This window comes from Pseudopipra pipra, chromosome 7 (assembly GCF_036250125.1).
Source record: "Pseudopipra pipra isolate bDixPip1 chromosome 7, bDixPip1.hap1, whole genome shotgun sequence".
Lineage (NCBI taxonomy): Eukaryota > Metazoa > Chordata > Aves > Passeriformes > Pipridae > Pseudopipra > Pseudopipra pipra.
Window position 1 is genome coordinate 20,807,516 of NC_087555.1, and position 22,273 is coordinate 20,829,788.

The 22,273-nt window shown below is 37.2% G+C and overlaps 1 protein-coding gene across 7 annotated transcripts in view; it reads right to left on the minus strand.

Moving 5' to 3' along the window:
* Positions 1-1,578: 1,578 nt before the first annotated feature.
* CSRNP3 (cysteine and serine rich nuclear protein 3) overlaps positions 1,579-22,273 on the minus strand; it is a 104,929-nt gene continuing 84,234 nt past the window's right edge. For all 7 annotated transcript variants that reach the window (XM_064661001.1, XM_064660997.1, XM_064660998.1 and 4 more), the window contains 3 exons: positions 19,816-20,075; positions 12,576-12,872; positions 1,579-11,085 (listed from right to left, as the gene is read on the minus strand). In XM_064661001.1, the coding sequence (XP_064517071.1) occupies positions 10,042-11,085; positions 12,576-12,872; positions 19,816-20,075 (1,601 nt within the window). In that variant the 3' untranslated portion in view covers positions 1,579-10,041. The remainder of the gene's footprint in view (positions 11,086-12,575; positions 12,873-19,815; positions 20,076-22,273) is intronic.

Consider the following 22,273-nt stretch of genomic DNA (forward strand, 5'->3'; position numbering starts at 1 on the left):
AGTTCAGCCTTACTAGGATTCCCTACTACCTGCCAGAAAAGAGAGAAGCAGATCTAAAACTTTAAATGAGGTTTTTGTTCTATTCTGTTTGAAGATCTGAAATTAACTTCTGTGTCTACACTGAATATTGCACTTCCAAATATTCATAGATACATGAGAGAGAGTGTGTGTATATATATGTAGACATCATAGTAGAAGAGCAATAAGACATCTGTAAATACGACTGGAGATTTAAAAAGTTGGATTCTGATTATTTTTTTGTAATTTAATAAAAAAGCAGCATCATCTTCTGGATGTTGTTAATGTTCTCCTGAAAGTGGCATTCAGAAAATCAGTTTATTGCAGGGAGGTTCTCTGGCTCTTCTTTTTTTTTTTTTTTTTTTTTTTTCTAATTTAAAGCACTTTCAGTAATGGTATTATGCTCTTCTTGGCCCCCATGAAGGGGAAAAAGACAAATACTATTACATATACAGCATGTAAAAATTCATACATCAATCAAATAGCTGTATAAACTGTTGAAGGTCGCTACAACAGCAGGCATCAGTGTTAACGTGCATCTCACCATGCTCTCTTACACATCCAGGGAGGTAATCTCAAGTGCTGAAGAAGGCTTGATTTCAGGCAAGGACACCTCAGCTCCACTTCCAGCAGGACAAAGTGGGTCCTAAACATTTTGGGACTTCAGGGCCTGTGGCTCTGGGCAGCTCCTGCCTGCGAACAAGAGGTCCGCCCTTGGTTGTGGCTCTGCCTGGTTACGACACCATTCACTGCAGTGTGAATTCACCACACCTGAGGACTTTGTTTTATCACCCTTGGCAATAACTGCTGGTTTTCTCTAGGGTGAGTATAAAATAATGTGAGTACTATTAATAGATCACTTACAAGTGAACCTTAGTGTTAAATCTTCTTACTTCTGAACTGGCATCCTGGTATCTTGAATTAGAACACCAGTGTTGAAAGTTGTTTTACAACATTTTTTATGTCAATGTGGCTTAGCAAGCCCTGGAGCAGCCCTGTTAACCATAGTTCAAGGCAATGCCAAAGGCAGTGTGATAGCAGACGTTCATCTATTTCATTTTGTGTAACTCCTAACTAGAAACAAATAATACCCTAAATCCTGTGAGAACTTTTTTTATAATCTAGAGAACACCTGATCTTTATCAGTTTTTGTAAATTCAAATAATTTAGGTATATGCAATTTATTATTAAAGCACACTTAGGGACAACTTTTAGAAACGTACAGCTCAATTTTAATAAATATCAGAATGAAAATATGGCAGATACTGTGATTCTTAATTATTTTCTTAATGAAGCAGTGTTGATTGGCAGTTTTCAAAATAAGCAGTTGTCCTGAAATGTAGCAGTTTGATTTATAGCCATTGAAATTATTTGCTGTATAACGCTACTGCAAATTGTCCACCAGGGAGAGCTGGTGCAAAATTTTATTCCAACAATTGCTTCATTACCTTATAATAACAAATATTAAATTCACCATGATAGGCACAGGTGAATCAGGTACTTTATTTCACTGGCCAAAGAAAAGTGTAGGCAGTAGTATCATGAAAGGGCAGATGGATATACCTAACAAGGCATTTCTGTTTATTTCTTTAATTGGCCTACAAATATTTGAAAATAAAAACAGACACCAAAAAAAACCCTCCACACACACTGTTTATGTTGTCAGACTATGAGGAACGGGAGAAATGCCTGAAATTTCAGAGTGTCTTTGGAGGTTCTAGAGGTCTTGGGTAGAAGCTGCAGAATTAATTCTGGTTCTCTTAGTTGAGAGAGGAATCTCTTGTGAGTGCACAGCAGAAATAAGAAGCACATTCACTGGCAGCCATGATGTAACGTAGAAACCTGTTTTACTTCATTGCAAACAAATGGACAATATATATTGTACAATATATAATAAAAATACAGCTGATACAAGTGCCACTAATTAACAAAAAAAACTAATGTTAAGACTTAAAAATGCTCATTTTTGTAATATATACACTGCAGTAATAAGCCACAATAAATACATCAAATTCCATATCATTCATAATAAATACTGAAAATATAAATACAGAAGAATACAGTTAATTTGAATAAATTATTACAGCGTAAGGTCTAGGTTAAGTTCTGTTGAATATTATTGTAGCTTATATTACCCTTTGGCATCTTTGATGTTACAACTTGTTTAAAAAAAGGAAATTAAGGAAATGTGTAGTTCATGAAGCTTAAAATTATTTCCGTGTACAGATTTTAAGATGAACTTTCTTTCCCTTCGCTTCTTCAAACAGTTTAAAAGCAGCAGTCCAATTAAATATTTTGCTTTACTGTTGAGATCTCCATTATTTTAGTATACAAGATAATCTGTAATGGAAAATGTTAAGTACTTAACATAATTATTTTTCTCAGAAATTAGTAAAGTTAGAAGTAATGTACAAAGTTTAAAGAAATGGCTGCAATTACACCACAGTTTTACTAGTCCCATTTGAGTGGATTACTTGTCTGAAAGACCATCAGCTTAAGTGCTTTTGAATCTACGCTGCGGTGTATTATTTACCACTTGCCAACAAAAATTTCAAAAGCAATTTTATATTCTTATGGGGAAATATATATATATACATATATATATATACACAGAGAGAGATGAACCTCCTGAAAGACAGGGTTGGACTAGACAGTGTAAATGTTACATAGTCTGTATTTGTTAAAACAATGAAAATACTTTAAACATATAAAAGGTAATAAGTGTTGGGTTTTGTTTGTTTGTTTTTTTACAAATTTTCTATCTATTTGCTATAGATGGAAACAAATCAAAATAACCAATTAGCCATGTTTTATGTTAACAGGTATTAACCAGTACATTTGTATTAATAATTTTATTTGTAAAAGGTAATTACATCAGAATGCAATTTAACTTAAAAGATCAACTTTACTAAGACAATATTACAGGCTGAGGCTCTTAGGAATGGATTTGTAATCTACAGATTTTGACTATTTTTGCACTGTTAAATGTCTAGTGCTTATTTTACATCAAACAATTTTTAACATGTTTCACAAACTACACTTCAGACGTATTTCCATAGATGTGCCTACAGTCAGTCAATTAAAAGAAGGGCCCAGTTGTTAAGCACTGTTTACATGAGCAGTTGATGGTACTTGTGTGAAATGGCTGGGAAAAAAACAGCATGTTTGCTTTGGGTTTTAAGAGAACCAGCTGCCACTGCACAGGATGATCTTTTCAAGAAGCTGAAAACTGGTGCTAAATCTGTATCTGTACTGATCCCCTGGTACCCCAGCAAAACCCAAAACTTCAAGAACGTACTTTAAAAGTTCCAGATGGAGAAACCTAAAATGCTATAATGTGCTATAATGTGTACTAAGTCTCATTTGAAAATCCCAAACTAAAATGCTAATAAAAAGGACACCTATTTTGTCTTTGCTTTTAACGTCTCTTGTTATCTGAGAAACTGGTTATATGAGAATATGTGCTTGGGAGCAGAGTTAACAGAAATGATACTGAAAATGACTTTGTAATTGCCACAGGCAAAGAAAGGACATGGTAGCAGTGCTTCTAGGTGTGGCTTTGCTTTTTAGTTTTTACCCCATGCATTTGGATAAGTCTTTTATTTAATGGCCACCTGTATGTAACTTGTCTGGAAAAATGGCATTTCCTGTTTGCACTGAGTTCGTTTGGTTTAAAGTATATTAAGTAACAGAATCAATATTATCATCTAACATGGGCAAGCTTGTAGTTGAACATCCATATACTTTTCCATCCTTGTTCTGGAGAGATCTTAATTTCCCATTTTCCTTCCTTTTTTTTTTTTTAATATGTAATGTTTTGGTTTGCCCTTTAGAAGAAAGATAATCTTCATCAATCTGCCTCTTGCCTTCATCTTCTTTTCCTCTAAACTGTTCTTTCTATCCTCCCCTCACTCTAGTGCTTCAAGACCAAGGCATACCTTGATTCTTGTGTTAGAACAATGATGTGCATTTGTATCCTCCTCCATTTTCCTGTCTGTCATGAAAAGCCAATCCCATCTTCATGGTTTATTGGAAAAGTGATCAGTTAGAGAAGAATGCACATGAGAGGTAAACTTCAACTTGGTTCTACTGGACATTCATTCATGAAACAGAAGTGTCATTGCTAAGATCCAAATTAAGATAACTGAGTAAATAAAGGACAAAGTTTGCCCTTTAACTTTTTTGTCCCACCCCCAGCCTTGGATGAAGACTATCACCCTCTCAGTTGAGAAGCTGCAGTACAGAGCATCAGGAATGTGGTTCTCCAGGCAGTGGGACCTCCTGAGTTCTGGGTGTCCTCCAACCACAAAGACTGCATAGCACCAGAGCACCACACATTTTAACTCACAGAATCACAGAATGGCCTCCTCTGGAATGGACCTTAAGGATCTTCTAATGCCAACCCCCCCTGCCATGGGCAGAGATGTCTAGATCCAGTTGTTGAAAGCCCCATCCAACCTGGCTTTTCAAGATCTAATTCACAGCACAGAGGACAGGGAGTTGCCCTTTTGCTCAACTGTAATGAAGTCTTACTGTACAACAGACCTCCCAAACACTGACAGGAAGGAAGGCATTAAAAAAGAACACTTATGCTGCACAACACGTTTCATGAATTGGATGTTCCATATAAAAAGTAAAATTCTTGGTATCAGCCATTAGAGTAACAGAAAAGTCCTCAAGGTTGTTATAACTTTACTCCTTAAGTGGAAACAATACTCTGGCACATTTATTAGCAACAACATTAGAAGCTGCCTTGGATTTAGGAGTAGGAAGAGACAGTGAAAAGGAAAAACTTGTGAAGAACCCAAGTGTGTGTTCACTCAGACATCTTTAAAACTAAATTGCACTTGTTCATCACTTCACAATGTTTGCGCTTTGGATTTGACATTTCTTGGAGAAAATGGACAATTAATAATTTGCACGTGGACAATGATTACAGAGAATAGCAAAATTAAGAATATTAGAAAAACCTGGAAACACTGAAAAGGCAAATGCTGAGATTTCTCATACCACAGAACATGTAAGTCTGTTTTGAAAATAACAGTTTTCTAGCATTTTAAAAAAATAGTAATCAGATTTAATATTTTAGAAATAAATTCTATAGAATATATTCTCTGAGTTACTTCTAGTTTTTCAAAGTATTTTACATCAAATGTTCTGCAACCATAATAAAGTAGATGATAGAATTACTCTTCAGTCTCAGCAGGAATGCTTGAGGATTTTCCATATCATCCTCTTCTGTCCCTGTTCCTGACTGTTTCAGGAAATAAAACAACTGGCACAATGAACATGAGTTTATACAACTCATGAGCTGTAACAATGGAGATCCTTATTTAGCAAATGCCTTTTAAAAGGATATAATGGGTCTCTCTTGCTTTACGTTTGAGTAAGGGCAGCTGCTTTGCTCCAGGAGCAGTCCAGGCAAGGAGTTCCAACGGACAGAATTCAGCCAGCAAAATAACACACTGGACAGGGGAGTAAGACTGCCTGCTGCTTCCAAGTGTGGTGTTGCAGGCAAACTACAATCTTGCTGCTCAAATGTTAAGCACTTGACAGGTAAATGTTGTATATGCAATACAGCTTTTATTCTAATTTTTCACTGTGCAATTTACTGTTAAACTTCTGCTCATTAATCCCGTCATAAGGAAAGGAGAGCTTGCTTTAGCTGTGCTTCACATTAGTGAAAAATTTCTGTTCAATTCTGGACTGGGCTTTATTTGGAAAGTGGTGTAGTCTGCAGTACAAAAATTTAGTTATGATACCAAAAAAAAGAGGAATAAAATGGTATTTTGCCTGTTTTAAAGAATTATGTTTTATCACAATATCTCCAAGTACATTACAAACCAGAGCACAGAGGATGCAAGTGACACAATAAGACAAAGGCAAAGGCAACAGAACCCAGGTCTCCTCTCTCTGAGCCCAGTACTCTCTATCTAGTATATCACATTTCTATCAGAGAGTCAGGAACACCTGAAATATTAAAAAACATAATATATGTTCTGGTTTGCATACAAATATATGTATACAATCTTTAAAAAACTAGCTGTGTTTGTGAAGATACTCCCTGTGAGGCAGGGAAAGCGCCATGTTATCACATTTACTGACATAAAACACGCAGGTACGGTTTGAAAGTGGCTCTGGATCAGTCAGCAATCAGTAACAGCACCACCAACACTACACGGGATTTCTGCAGCACTTCCACAAAAGACAGGATCGCTCTGTTACCAGAGCACTGATCAGGCTGAACTGTATCTACGGCCGTGTACGACGGACTTAAAATAAATTAATGTCAACTACAACTATGATTCATTAGCAGGAGCTTGTGTAAATGAAAAATAGTAAAACTTTACAAATCTAGAACTTTCTGATCTAAATGGCAGACAACTCAATAAAGAATAGTAGAAAGTTTTACTGACCAGCTTTTAACTTTTTAAGGATGTTCAGTGGGCATGAGTTATAGCTCTTAGAAAGCAATTGCAATTGCTGTAATTAACTGTGCAGAAAAGTTCTAATTTCATGTCTAACATCAGTTAAAGCTTTGCATATATTTAACAATGCACTTTTTTCCAAGAAAGGCGAAGTTCACCTTATAGGCAAAAAGGCATCTGGTTTTAGGTGCTGGTTCAGTTATCTCCTGTATGAAAATTCTAGTTTATTTCAATAGAGGGAAATGCTTATGTTATGATCCATTTTCCTGAACTATGCAGTATAATCATAAATGATTACCTGGTTCCTTAGGAGTGTTTATCACTAGCCAGATATCTTGCAAAATAAAGCTGATACAACTATCAGTAAAGTAAACATTTCCTCAAATGATACACTGTGTTGACAGAAGCAAATACTGCTGGTTATCATTTAGTAATATAATACTTTTATCACACAGAAACAGCCTACCCAAAATGAAAGGACTGGTTATCAAAATGACTACTAGCCAGTTGAGAAATGGGACACAGCATGCATTATTATATACTAGCCCAGAAAATAACATTAAAATATTTTCCGTACTATGATTTATTTAAGCTTGTTTTTCCTTAAATGAAGAGTATGTTTTTTGTTCTAAACAAAACATCAAAGTCTAATCAAGTGGTGGGAAACCTGACTCACCTGATTTCTACATCCTACTCTAGATTTCAGGTAAATTAGCCCACCTGTCAGTTAAATTAACCTTCCCATTTGGTCAGGGCTGCAACTATTTTTTTTGTCACTCTAGTTAACTTACACATGCTAGAAAAGGCCTTAGCTTTGTTATTTGCTGGCATGGAATTGGCTGGGCAAAAGGTTTGGACTATTTTTAAAAAATACATCTCTTCCAAGATGTAACTGCTTGTTATCCTGTGCTGCAGGCTTGAGAGAATTTGGCTGCATTCACCCCTGATGCCCCAATGGCATGGAACACACACATCTCAGTACTCCGAAGTTTATACAGGTGCTGATATTAACCAGGACTGGGATCTGAAGCCTGTGAGAATGGAAATAGTAAATAACCACCACCTCAGTATTTAAAAACTGGATGACATATATTTTATGAAGTTAATCACTTACTGTGCTTGCTGATAAAATTAAAGATATTTTTCGGGTGAAAGCACAGGGGCCAGGAAAATAATTTCTTATTGCTCAGTAAGGGGGTGAATAATAAAACAAAGATTTCATTTAACTTTCCCCTGAGATAAATACCCCAGTAAAGTGTGTGTGGTTCTCCAACACACTCTGAGGGTAAAGAGCTGCTCCTGATCCTCATCTACTGTCCCAGCTCAAGCAGAAGAGATTTGTGCTTTTGGTGCTGGTGTTAAGTGAGAGTGCCAAATTTAACTCGCTGTTGATGCAAGATGCCTGTATACACAGAGACTTATTACATTTGCCCTTAGAAGATCCTGAACAGAATAATATTATTCTCAGATGCAGAACTTTAAGAACCAGCACGTTTCTCTTTAAAACTCAAGGATATTTGTGTTGCAGAATATGGGTGTTTACCTGGCTACTCAACCTTAGAGAAAGAGACTACAGTGTTCTGTGACTACAGGAGGAACAGCAGCTATGGAATTGCTGAGCCAGATAGTGAACATGAATGTGCTTTCTCAGGAGGTGGAATACGCTGCAAGTTTGGAATCCAGTCCCTAGAGAACTAGACTTTTCAATACAGTTCATATAAACTGTGTAGGACTTCTTGTGGAAACAAGTAAATAAAAAACCTTTCCAGCTACTACATGGAGTAAAAATATTTTGCTAATTTAGCATAAATATGAGAAGTCATTTTGCCCAGATTTCATATAAAAACAATTAAGTTATCTTTTTTTTTCAATGAAAAGCCCATTTTACACCTGGCAGTTTTTCTACTGGAGTACTGTACGTGATGTTTTAAAGAGCTTCTAACCAGAAGAGTCATTGTTACAGAGCTAAAATTTACACTGTGTTTACATGCACACTGTTAACCATCTAGATTTGACACAGATAAAACTAAGATGCTGATTCTTATTTTGACAAACAAGACAGGTCTACATTTCAACTTACTTGATGTAGAATAAATAAAATTTCAGTATTAGAAGAATAAAAATGCTAAAATAGATTTTGAAATCAAAATAAGGCAGTGCAGAATTTCCAGTGCAGCGAAAACCTGGTTCCTATGCCTCCTTTTCTAGACAAGAGCAAGGTTGGTTAATAAATTAAAGGTTGATATACAGCAGGTACTTTTAATTCCCACTTCATTTAAAAACAAATGGATCACAAGGTAATGGATATCCATATGACACACATGCTATTTTCCTTGCAGACTTTTGCAGCTACAAAATTTCTGAAGCTTTTTTCCTCACTGAATCTGCTGTTTCCTATTTAGACCAAATGATGCTACATTTGAGGTACAATCAGAAGTCCACAAAAGCCAGTCTCATATTTCATAAAAACTGTTAAATGTTTAGGCAATCTAGACAGTTCTGCGTTTTTTCCCATGCTTTATTTAAGCTTTGATCAATAAGGCTCTGCTTTTATAAATTGCATACTGACATATTCATAAACTGGCTTGGGAAAAACATCCAGGTTTTGTTACAATGAATTTTAAGATCTTAGAAACGCCTCAGAGAGTGGGGCTATGGCATTTCTCCAGAGTGGTTCACAGTTCCCACAGTTAATATAGTCCTGCAAAACAGCACTAAAGTGCAAAGTATCTGAATGGTTGTTGGGCTAAAAGGTGCTGTGCAAGCTTAAGCTACTGCTTTGCCATTATATACAAGATTCTTTTTCTTTGGGGTGAGGGTACTAGTTCTGGAATGCCACTGATTTTAGTTTTAATGGAGGATTGTCTACCTTTCTAGAAGATGTAAATGCCCCCTTTCTGACTATTCTGTTTGTCAAGAACAGTAAAAGAGAAAACAGCACACTCTAAAAATGTGTTTCAAGACAATTTACCAGAAATGGTATTAAAAAAAAAAAAAAAGAAGAATACAAGGTACTCCAGATGAAAAGTGGATATGCTCTTTGTAACTAGCTATGGATCTTCTGCTCAAATGAACATGCTGTTCATTTTTTTCAAAACATGAATTGTAAACTACCATAAATAAAATACATACAGTACAGAACAATTAAAACTTTTTTTGTACAGTAGTTACTTTTACGTTAAACTTACCATCTTTTCAGATACGTTGAAAATTAGGACTCTAAACATGATTATTTCAAAGTATCATTTTTAACATTTTTGCACAGGCCCGACAGTCAAAAACACAAAGCTTTGATTCAGATAGCTTGGCAGGTTTCACACATGTCCATAGGTAGGCTACTCTGAAATAGGTTGGCTGTGTTTTTTTACTTACTTGTTTTATTTTTATCAAAAAAAGGTTTGATTATTTTTATTTAAATCTTTATGTGAACTGTTTTTGTGCAATACCACTGCCAGTGTAGCTTGAGAAAACACAATGTGTCTGGAACATTGATTACAGTCCAAGTGTTGTCTACCTCTTAAAAAAGTAAGATTCTAGGAAAATCCGATGGGAGTGAATTTTAATACAGGAAGTCAGTCCTAGAATAATTTTAATATTAAACAGGTACCGTTTCTACCACTGGAGATTTGATGCACTCCTCGTGCAGTCTGCTCTTTTCTGGGAGGTTTAGTGAATTCTCAGCAGGGTGCTCTTGCACGTGGCTGTCGCCGTTCAAAGCTGACACAAAGCCATCTGGAGAAGGACCTTTCAAGTAGGAGTGAAATTCCACTTGCGGGTGACTTGGCCTATGCTCAGTGTATAAACTGTTACATGGAGCACTGCCATCCCCTTCAGAGGATGAGCAGCAAACAATCACTGAGGGGTTTGCAGAAGGGTAATGAGGGCTGCTAAAAGTTTCCTCTGATTGCCGTGTGTAGTCAACAAACTGTTCAGAAGTCATGTTGTAAGGCACCAGAGAAAGACTACCGTTCTTGACAGCATCCCTTTCTGAGTAAGTCTCACCGATCTGGTTAGCAGTGCCAGCAACGTGGTTCTCTATTTGGTAATACAGAGTTGAAGAGTTAGTATAGTATGAGGCATTTTTAGAGTGGTTTTCATGCACAGCAGTTCCATCAGAGTAGCAAAGGACAGAAGGAAGAGGCACCATATCAGCATGGGAGCCCATGCTTTCTACAAAATCATCTGCTTTTTCTTCCTCCTCATCTTCCTCCTCATCTTCCTCTTCCTCTTCATCATCATCTGATTCACTAGGGGCTAAACTCTGTGTGCTAGAATCTGTAACTCCACTACAAAAGCTACTCCCATCTTCCTCTTCCTCCTCTTCCCCTGGGCAGTCCAAGTCCTCGGCTGACTGGGAATGCATAACTGCAGCCGGAGGTTCAGTTTCAATCTCAAAATTTTCTGCAATTGAATATTCAACCGGGTGGGGTCCTGGACTCATAGAACTAGTGTGTGCACTTATCTCAGTGTGGCAGCCATTAAGTGCTGGAACTTGCTGCTCTCTATTTTTCTCCAATTCAAGTTTCATTATTGTGTGCAAAAAGTGAGTCCGTACACGGATAGGGTTAAATTCGATTCTACCTGCGGTATTGCTACACCCTTCCTTAGTGCAACCGCATGGGAAAGACATACGATCCACCTTTTAAAGAAAAGAATACAGATTAACAATACGTAGCATAAGCCTGGAGATATGACAGAACCTAGACAGCCTAGAGAAATAAAGTGGTGAAGTGGAATTCACCTTGAGAAATACCTGGAAGAGTAGTCAAAGCCAACAGTAATTCAGGGAGTCAGCCCTGGAACTGAGCAGTACTGAGAGGAACAGTAAGGGACCTGTACGTGCATCAATGCTGCACAGTAGGAAAATACATTTCTGTTCCATAGGTGAAAGTACTACACAGTGGAACAAAAAATAGGTAGTTTTTGTATTTATGGATACAAAAATACTCCACTTTGTGCTCAAATCCAGGCAATATCATTACCAGAAAGTATCTTAAAATTTGGTAAAAATTGGTAAAAGTTATGGAAACTAGACACCTATTGAAACAAAATTAATTATATATAGAAACCTATATAAAGTTGCCAATGGGGACACCTGACCACGGAAAATAGGAATAAAACCTCAAGTGTACTTTTAAAAGGTATCCCACTCTATTGTAGGGGCAATATTGTAAGCTCAAAAGACTGTGCACAGAACTTCTACATCTAAAAATGCTCATATTAAGTTTTTAAAAATGTGCCTGAATCCCCATGTCAGCCAGTTCCATTAAACAGTTGAAGGTCTGTGACTTTCACCTACACTGTAATATCTAAACATCAGATATGATGCAGAGAAGTACCCTATAACATAATCTAGTACATGTTCCCCACATGTGGAGATGAAAACAGGAACAGCAAGGAGAATATATTGTTTAAAATAGTAGAGAAAGTTTAGCTTGGATTTACGAGATAATGAAAAATGCATTCAGGAGGAAAACTCAGCTGCACAACAGCAACTCAGCAGAAACTAGTAGAAACCTCTTTTAGGGAATATTTTGGGACATGTACAGCTGACAACTATGTAAATGTACAATACGAAATACCTCTTCAGTCTGCAGAGGAAAAACCTGCTATATTAGCAGATACATATTTTTATTGCCTACATGCAAATTTATCATGCATAGATTTTAAGTATCGTGCATGTTACATAAAGGACAGTACCACAGAGTGTCATTTATTGTTTCTCATTGAGTTTGGACTATAATTCACATTTGGAGTGTATGTTAATTGTCTCTAAAAGCAAAGATAATATCCGTTCTGAAATCGGCAGGCTACTGACTCTTCTGTTATCTGCATCTGCCTATTTAGGTAAAGGTTAAAGAAGAGTACAAGGAGCAGAACACTTGTATAAGAACAAAAAAACACCCTAAACCAATCATAAAATAAAGAAAGATATTTTAGGAGATTGTTTGTATTGATTGCCCACTATATACTCTTAAATCGGGGCCTTAAAAAACTGGTTTGAAATCCGCAAGTGTTACTAATACTTGATTTCCAATGGTTATAACTTCAACAACAAAAAGTACACCCGTGTGTGTGGACACACTCCCCTCCCCAGATAATTAAACTGGCAATAACGTAGACATTTACCTGACATTTTATGCCTGCCAGACTGCAAGTGCAGGTTTCTGGGTCACAGAAGACACGGCAGTCACAGCCGCAATCCTCTCTGGACAGGCGGATGGCTCGCAGCTCGTGTTTCTCTTCCACGTCAATCTTCTTCACCCCGGAGGCTCGCAGCAGCGCCCTGCGCTTCTTTGTCGGCAGAGGCTGGAGAAAGAAGTACTCATCTACCTCAGTGTTGTCCAGATCAATGTCGTCATCAGAAATGTCATCCAGCGTCAGCGTATTGGCTTCTTCGGATTCCACCGTCCCATTCTTTGTCATCTGTTGCACAGAACAATCAACAAAGTCCTGAACTGCACTCACAGATATGAGTGTCACAGATGTAACTTTGTGCAATGCATTGTGAATAGGGAAAGCTATATGTAAAAATGCTGCATGACTGCCAGTAAGTTCCAGAATATGATCACATGTAGGGTGATCAGGCATTTCTTTCACATTTAGCTTATGAATTAAATATACATTTTTAGTACCATGTTTGTAATGAAGTAATTTTTTCTTAAGTTTCTAGTTACTTACCTGTTCTTTATTTACCTGTGCTTACCATTTGTCATTGACTGCCAGATCTCATGCCTGTCTGAAATTCTAGTCTTTTCTATATTGTTTCACAAGATAATTTTTGAGACCTTAATTGATTCCTGTCTCTGAGCTCTTTGAAATTCTTAAATATCTCTTTTGAGACAGTAGTTATACTACTGACAGAGGTTTAGATGTTGATGCCTCACAGGTTTGTAAATGGTGTATTCAATGTACTATTTATTATCCTGTTCTTCTTTAGCCTGACAAGTTGTTTGATGTCTGTATAGCTGAGAACACAGAGCAGTATTTCTGCTTAATCAGCTGGGCAGATGGCTATGTTTGCTTCTTGAGTTGACAGTTTTAAGCCTGGAAGTCACTTAATTTTGCCCTCTTCTACCTACATTACTCCATTCCAACCTAAATGATTCTGTGATTCCATGTTTATTAGCACTGTGTTTCACAGTGCTGATGCATACAGCTCTTCTGATGTTCTTTCTGGTTCTCTTTGGTCCTGAAAAGAACACATTTAGCTTTGTGTTGTCATAGATTGTAGTACTTCAGTCATCAGTTCAGATTATTGTTAGGTAGCTAAAAATGAATACATTTAGAAAAAAAGGAAGCAAGTTGTTAACCTCTTGTGGAGGATCTTGAGAAAAGTTTTAAAAGGATTCATGCTCCTTTTCTAGGAATATGAATTTTTGAGCCTCTATAGAAACAAGTATCCTTTATTATTACCTATTTATTATCCTATTATTACCTTTGTACAGTCTAGCTCTCAAACCTTTCAAAAATTGTTTCAAAATTAAATGGCCATGAGCATTAAGAACAAATATCCAGTGCCACATTCATAAGATAGCACACTTCTGTACCATACTCCTGTAACTCATCTCATAGAGAAAGGGGTGAATATAGTTAAAGAGAAAAGGGGAAAAAAATTACTGCTCTGAAGGAAGGTAGAGCTCACTGGTTATATCTGCCAGATAACTCAACCACAGGTTTCATAAAAGTTCTTCCACAGAGAAAACTGCTTAAGAGTCAAAACAATATCAAACATTCAGAGAGACAATGATATTCACTACAAACATGTCATTTGAATGTTTCTTACCTATAGAAAAATAGCCATTGAAACTCTTTCTTGGTTTTGCGTTATTTACTTGCAGAAAATTTCACCTTGGCGTGTTATCCCAAATAAATTTTTAGGCACCAGTTTTAAATACAGATAAAATATTGAAGTCATAAGTACCGTAGCCTGTTTCTTGTGCATTTCAATATTTAGACATTTAACAATTATTACTGTAAAAGTAACTCCCCATTTTTCTGCTAATTTGTGTCATCTCCATCTAGCTATGTTTCTGATGTACGAGGAAGCAGTCCTGAATTTTACCCATTCCACTATTTCTGCTTTTCTTATACTGCCAATTGCTCAGGTTTCCCATTTATATTAACAGGTCATCCTTTCCACAGTCTTTTGGATTGTAACTGTCATTTATGGCATTATTGAATTCCTTGACAGTGACCTCCTACTGACTGCTTACTCTTTTTGGCAATTGCAGTTTTGTGCTTATAACAACTGTGTAAGACAATCACAGGAAAAAACCCCAACAACCTAGTTACTCCTGACTTGTAAAGGCAGGTTAAAAGCCATACTCCTCCCTTTAAAGCAGGAGTCTCAGGGTCATGACTGGTAGTCCTTATTACACTGCACAAAGAAAACTTCTCCTGAGATCAGCAATCATCCCTTCTTAGCAATTCAGCATCGAGAGATGTTCTGCCACTTCCACAACCCACTTTATAAGCATTATTGTTTCTTTCTCTTTTCAATGTATTCTCAAACTTTCTCCCTGATTGAAGCCTTTGGAGTTTAGTGCCTTCATTTTATGCAATGTTTCAGTGTATCGTCTGTTACCCTGTAACATTCAAATCCCTTCTAGCTCTTTCTTCATCTTAAATACACACATTTTCAAAATGTCCTCTCAAACTTCCTTCAGACTGTTTTCTTACTCCATTTTCTCTTATGCATTTCACATTACAGTGGCTGGGAAAGGTTCTGCATGGCCCTGGGACAATGGAGAGACTATTTACACCAAGTATTTCAACGTATTAGTTCAGTAAGGTAGGAAAGGCAACATTAGAAGTCATCCCTTTGTCTGTACATTCTGCAGCGAGAGACAGGTAAATCCACAGAGTGATTAAATGCATCTTGAATTAGTTGCCTGAAGTGAAGGAGAGGGAATACTCCACCGTACACAAAACTCAGCCTGACTATTCCAATCCAGAATGGCACGCTTCAGGTTTTTTTATATTTTTCATTTTATGTTAGCAAGTTAGAACTAAGTACAGCGTATTTTATGTTTCATTGCTTGCCCTTATTTTGGTTTCATATATAATAGGGAAATGACCTACCTAAGAAATCTGATTTCTCTACTTTTATATATGGAAGGCTCAAACCACTCCTTAAGCAGATCACTGTTATTTAAGTTTGAAACTGGGGATGGGGAAGAATTCTAATCCCCGCTTCTTTAATTATTTTAGCATTTTATTCAATTACTCCTTAATAAAAATTAACTTTTAGGGTTCTGGTTCTTACCCATGAGGTGAATGCTGTAACTGTTCAGCTCACAAAGGCACCTACAGAACCACACCAATCCTGTCCTGTATTTCTCCTCCTCCTCTGCAAATCTTAACTGCCTTGCTACACAGCAGTAGAGCATTAGGGAATGGACTCCAGTCACATGCTGAACACTGCATGCCTCCAGCAGGCTGGAACGTCCTGGCCATCAAGCAGGATTAGGCAGCAGTTTGCCATTTCAAAGCACCTTCACTCCTGACTCCTCTGCTGGATGATTTCCTTGTTGTCTACTCTGATTTTTTTTCCCCTCAATTTTGCCACACAAAGAACAAATGAATTAATGAACTGAAAGATTCTAACATTATTCAAACAAGTAACTGGGTAACTACAGAGGGAGTAAGATTATCATGAACCATCAAATACATTTTCCAATACAGAACTTCAGGGGAGTATTAAGTTCTCTTGATTGTCATAATATTGCTCATCTGAATTAAATTTGACATGTAGATGGGTAAATTTCTCTCATAAAGCTAAAGGTTAATGCCATAACCACTGAACAAGGCAAGGGCCAACGAATATGTGAAGCCTTTGGGTGAAATTCACTCCAACTCAGTAAAATTTAGGATGGACACCTTTGCCTGTCCTAGGTGGAAATTATTCCTTATAATTTCCCACAAAGGAAACCAACTGTGTCCATAGACCTGTGAGCCTTAACATCACTAGTCTCATGCTAATCGTTATAATAAATTTTAATTTGAGGAGACATTATGAGTAAGCAATAAGGACTATTGCAGCTAATTTATTGTGCTTACTCAATGTTTTCTCAAATGACTACCTTGTACCTTTCATTTGACAGTATGTCTTTTATGTCCAGATTGCCATTAGAATTTTCACACTCTGCTGCTAACAAGTGTTTATGCCACTGTCAGCAGTGTTTGTTTACACCAAAGTGCTGGTGCTAAATGGTCAAAATGACTTGAAGATGATTTCAGTGTCTTTATCTGCTTTTAATTAGACATGTTTCTTATTTGGTCCTTCACTTTTGGCAAGCAAAATAATAAATAGTACCTAATATTATGGAAACTCAATTTCAATATATTCTTGTAGTTCTATCTTTTTTAAACAAATTCTACAAGAGAGAGCACTTTCTACCCACTGACTTGTATGTTTTAATCCAATCCAAAAAATAAGAAAAATCTCAAGGAAACATATTAAAAACCACACCGAAAATGTTACTTTCTGTTTGCATAATGTTTTTCAAACAGAAAAAACCTCTGAGCAAACTTTGCTCTACTTCATTTTCTCATTTCCTTCATTTTTCTGTGATGTACAGAAATTCTGATGCAAACCTGATTAGCACATTTTCATTAAAGACCATAACTGCTGACATTGCCACCTCGGAATGCCATTTCCTTTTTGTTTTCATTTAGAAACTATGTGAATGACCAAGCAGGTCTTCCATCTCTATAATGGAAAATCAGCCCTGTTGTCTTAAGCAAACAAAACATGCCCAGTACTTGACAGTGACTCTTCACTAATTCAGTAAATCCTGGACTTGCTTTTTATGTTTGAATTTTTTTTTATCCCAAGTGCATAATCAGGGATGCAAGTAAACTGAGATTAACGGACTAGTTCAAAAAGGAAGTTTTTTGTTGGCTACGGTTTTATACACACCCCAGGGGGAAAAGAGATATTTTATTCTAGCAAAAAATTTAACACTACTAAGATGCAAATAAGGCTCTCCTTATTCACTGAATACTTATGAAGAGATTTTGCAGGAACTTAGTCTCAATAAAGATTATCATCTACTAAAACAAGTGACTGGGAAGATGGAAGAACATGTTGTATTTGGAAGACAAGCAGAAAGTAGCGTCTATATCCCCAAAAAAGACTGGGGTGAAGTGAAGCAAGTTAACGAAGAAAAGAAATCCATCCCAGTCAAGAGGAGGACTATAAAAGGACAAAGAGCCCAGATCTAATCTATATAGATGAAGGCTAAGAGGCCTCATCAAATCTTTCAAGTTAAATACGAACTGTGCTTTTTCTTTATTTACTTTTTAGCTAAGAAAAAAAAAAGGAAAAGTGAAATATTTACGTGCTTGGCTATTCTTTACTCACTTCACTGGAGACTCCTCTCTTTGAGCTGATTCCTGGAAGTCAGCCAAGGGTTCTACTGATAGTCATCAGTTAAACTCAAACAGCACAATTCACACTTGATGCTCTCAAGATCCTGTGACATGAGATGTTTAGAGGTATAATCTCTATCTAGTGATAAGTCACTAACACTCTAACCTGTCTAATATCTGTCTTTAATTTGCCTTTGTCCTGAGTGGTTTTATGTTTGTTTTATAATAGATCAAATTTTACAAACTTATTAATTTATTTAAGAATCCATTTAGCTATTTAAAATCTATTTATCTATTAAAAAAAAACAATTAGGAGACTGAAAAAAGTAAATACAAATGTATAGGTCATGCACACTTCCTCAAACATTCAGATACAAAACTCATGAACATGGGTCATTCTATGCGAAAAATGCTGAAAGGCATTTCTTAAACTTGGAGGGTGCCACTTTGCTCTGGACAACAGCAGAGACAGAGATGTACTATCACAAAAGAAGGGGACGTGCAACACAGCAATGTAGTTACAGTTCTAAATATTGTTCACTTTTAAGTACAGAATTCATCTGAAAAAGAGCCCAAAATACATGTAATAAAGGCCATGACACAAGAAGTGTTTCATCCACCACAAAAACATAAAAAGTTCTGCCACCAGTTTTAAAGTGACAGAAGGGACACTTCCAAGAACACAATCCCCTTCTCTGTTCTCTGCTCAAATACAGAGTTTCTCTCCTCTGCTATGCTCTACTTAAAAGGACATTTTCATGGGGAAGCTGGCCCCAGGAGGGCCAATGGTATCCTGGGGTGCATTGGAGGAGTGTGGCCAGCAGGTCAAGTGAGGGGATCCTGTCCCTCTACTCGGCCCTAGTGAGGCCACATCTGGAATGTTGTGTTCAATTCTGGTCTCCACAGTTCAAGACAGACAAGGAGCTACTGGAGAAGGCCCAGTGGAGGGCCACAAAGATGATCAGGGGTGTGGAGCATCTCTCTTATGAGGAGAGACTGTGGGAGCTGGGCCTGTTTAGTCTACAGAAGAGAAGACTGAGAGAGGATCTCATTAATGCAAATAAATATCTCAAAGGTGGGTGCCAAGAGGATGGTGACAGACTTTTCAGTGGTGCTCAATGACAGGATGAGGAGCAATGGCCATAAACTAAAACACGAGAAGTTTCATCTCAACATGAGGAAAAACTTCTTTGTATTGAGGGTGGCAGAGCACTGGAACAGGCTGCCCAGGGAAGTCGTGGAATCTCCCTCTTCAGAGACATTCCAAACCCTCCTGGACGTGTGCCTGTGTCACCTGCCCTAGGTGACCCCGCCTTTGTGGCGGTCGCGGTTGGAGTAGGTGATCTCCAGAGGTCCCTTCCAACCTTATTGATTCTGTGATTCTGTGAAAACTGTAGCAAAGGTTTGTTCTGACTGGCTAAACTGATACAGCTGGGTAATTTGTCTGACACATTTCTTCTTTGACACAGACATTCTCTGGCGAAATATTAAAGACGCATAATCATATAAATTGGTACACTACAAAAGAAAACATTTCGGTAGTACTGTTTCTTACTTTTTGCCAAATTCACTCAAGTTGGCCAAAAAAACAAGCCCTTTCACTTTCTGTACTCAGGGTGTTACCATTCCCTTGTCTAATAGGGCCTGTGCACACGTCAGAAGACTCCTTCTCTTTCTGGCACTCCCAGACGTCTGCTGGACATGGAAGTTCAAGGCTAACTTCCACCACCCTGCTTTTACTTCCCTCTCTATAGAAAACTGGGAATAAACAACCACCTCCCTGTAAAGCACTTGGAGGTACACAGCAATGACAGCTACAAGAGCGCTTGGTATTATCGAACAAAAATACATCTTCAGTAAAATAAAATAAAGAATGAAAAAATAAAAATGCCTGTTTCAATTGAAAATGTTTAACACGCATTGGGCCCATATGGCTCTGACACCACTCATTTAAATAAATAAGGCAGGGATCAAAGTCTTAAACAATTTTTACCTTTAACTTTAGAGAATTGAGTTTTTCCTCCCTCAGATGCTCTCTCAACATCTCCCGGTGAAGCCTCTCCTGTTCCATCGCAAACTCTCCCAGTGTGTACTGGCGCACACTGTTGTGGCGAGTGGACATTCCCAGTGTGCTTCCCCCTTGGCTGGGAACACTGGTGAAGCCTTGCCTTCTCGTGAAGTAATACACAGTAACACAGTTAAAATGGACATTTTTTGTTCTCTTCCGCTTCTCTCTCTTCAGGATTGAAGACGCTGGAACAGATGGAGATCACAGCATGAATAACTTCCAGTCACATGGCAGATGTGTTGAGGTAAATGGAACTACACAAGTGACAACACCTGACTACCTACCCATGCATAGACACTATATTCCAAGGTGCACAGTCTAAATGGGGAGATAATATTAGAAATATTTACCATCTGTGCAAACCCAGAAGCCATTACAAACTGCTGCAATCATGAACACCGTCGTCTACTTTAGAAGAGAAACTCTTGGCCAGGGCAGTTGTTTCCCATCACATCATATTTTATCATTTTACCAAGGAAGCAACTAAATCCCAGCAAAAGGAACTTCTTTCACAGTGTCACCACAGTGATCCTGGCTTGCACCTCTTCCAATCCCTGTGAACAAAACAATGGTGCACAAGCCAGCAGTGAGAACTGCAGGCCCTGCCCCTCACAGGTCTATGTACACTGCTGCCCTTCTGTCAGCAAGGCAGCACAGATCTGCAACTGCATCTCTAAAGCACTAGATCACACTGACAGAAAAGATTCCTATCTCTTATAATCTGAATTGTGATAAATTAGTGTTAGAAAAACTACAAAAGCAGTATGTTTAGTGTTTCATACTGTCTCAGAAATTCATTCTGATGACAGAAATTCATACTGTCATCATCATCATCAACACTGAATGACACAGGAATAATGTTGTTTAGCAGTCAGACCCACTTCATTTTTCTTTATCTTCATCTATCTTTCTGTTGCCATCTAACGAACACAAGTGGGTGTGCACATATTCTAATGTGTAGGATGTTGACAAAAACGATATCTAGTATTTTCTAACTCTTTTCTGATTCCACTCACACTCATGCTCAGTTTTTCTTATACATATATGCAGTATCATATGAAACAAATTTGTTTAAAAACAAATGCCAAATTTTAACTGTTAAATATTCTTTTTGTTCTACAGACACTTAGTAACTCTTTCCCACAATACTAATCTACTGTTTCTCAATGTGCTGTTCTTTTTCATATATACCACAGTTTCAAAACAAAACTACCTTTAATAAACCAACTTTATAGCAACTGGAAGATGGGGCAATTTTGATACTGTGACATTCTTTCAACGTAGCATAAAAGCTAATACTCTGAATCAGAACCTTCACTGCCTATACGCTCTAGTACATAGGGAAGTATGTACTGAAAAGTCCTTTTTCTGCTGAACGAGGTATCTAAATCATTCTAGGGTGTATTCAATTTCTGATGTAACAGTATCAATGTTATTTAGATCTCACCTGGATGATGCCTCTGTTTTGGAAGAAATACTGGCAGCTACTGAAGGGCAAGCAGCTATTTTACCAATTAAATGAACTAGCCACAAATGGAATGGGAGATGAAACTATAGTAAAATACTCAGGGAAAGAAAAGTTACTCTTGAAAACATATATATATGTCTCATGAAGATATAGAAGGTAATTCTGTAAATCATACAAGCCCGTGAATACCTTTGAATCTTCAACTGTAAACCTCAATATCTCTGATATAAGGTCTATGTTTATAGTAATTTGGTTTATATCTTAGCTATGGAACCTCTGACAGGGCTGCTTACTGGCACAAATACCAAATGCTGCAATAAAAGTACTCATGTTTTGTAAGTCTGTCAATCTCTTTATGGCAGAGATGCTACTTTCATACTACTTGCTATACATGAAGCAATGAACCATAAGTTTTATTCAGACACTACACACTAATATTAATAATTAAATGAAGCTAAGCAGAAGAGTCTGCAATCTAATTACTTCCAGCTGAAAAAAAAGTCATCTATGATAAAAACTAGATTACACTAGTTTTCCACTATGTGGATTTTTGCCCATATGTGTGCTATTAAAATGTAGAACATGACTTTCATGCATTGCCATATGTTTATGCCTAAAAGTTGTCAGCAGTTTCTCAGTAAGACCGTAGTTGTCATGAACTGTCTTAAAGAACCCATTAATGCATTTATAGTTCTTATCACTTTTAATAATTGAATTATCAGTGCCATACCATCAAAGTCGTTTGCTTGGTTTGCTTTTTTTAATGTATCACTGAGAAAAACTATGCTAAAGTACAATTAAACAGAAGTTCAAGAAAACATTGGCATACTGTAACTGCACCATCAGCAGCACTATAAAGCCAGCACTGAAGACAGTGTGAGAGCTGACATGCGCTTGTTGTAAATGCCATTAAAG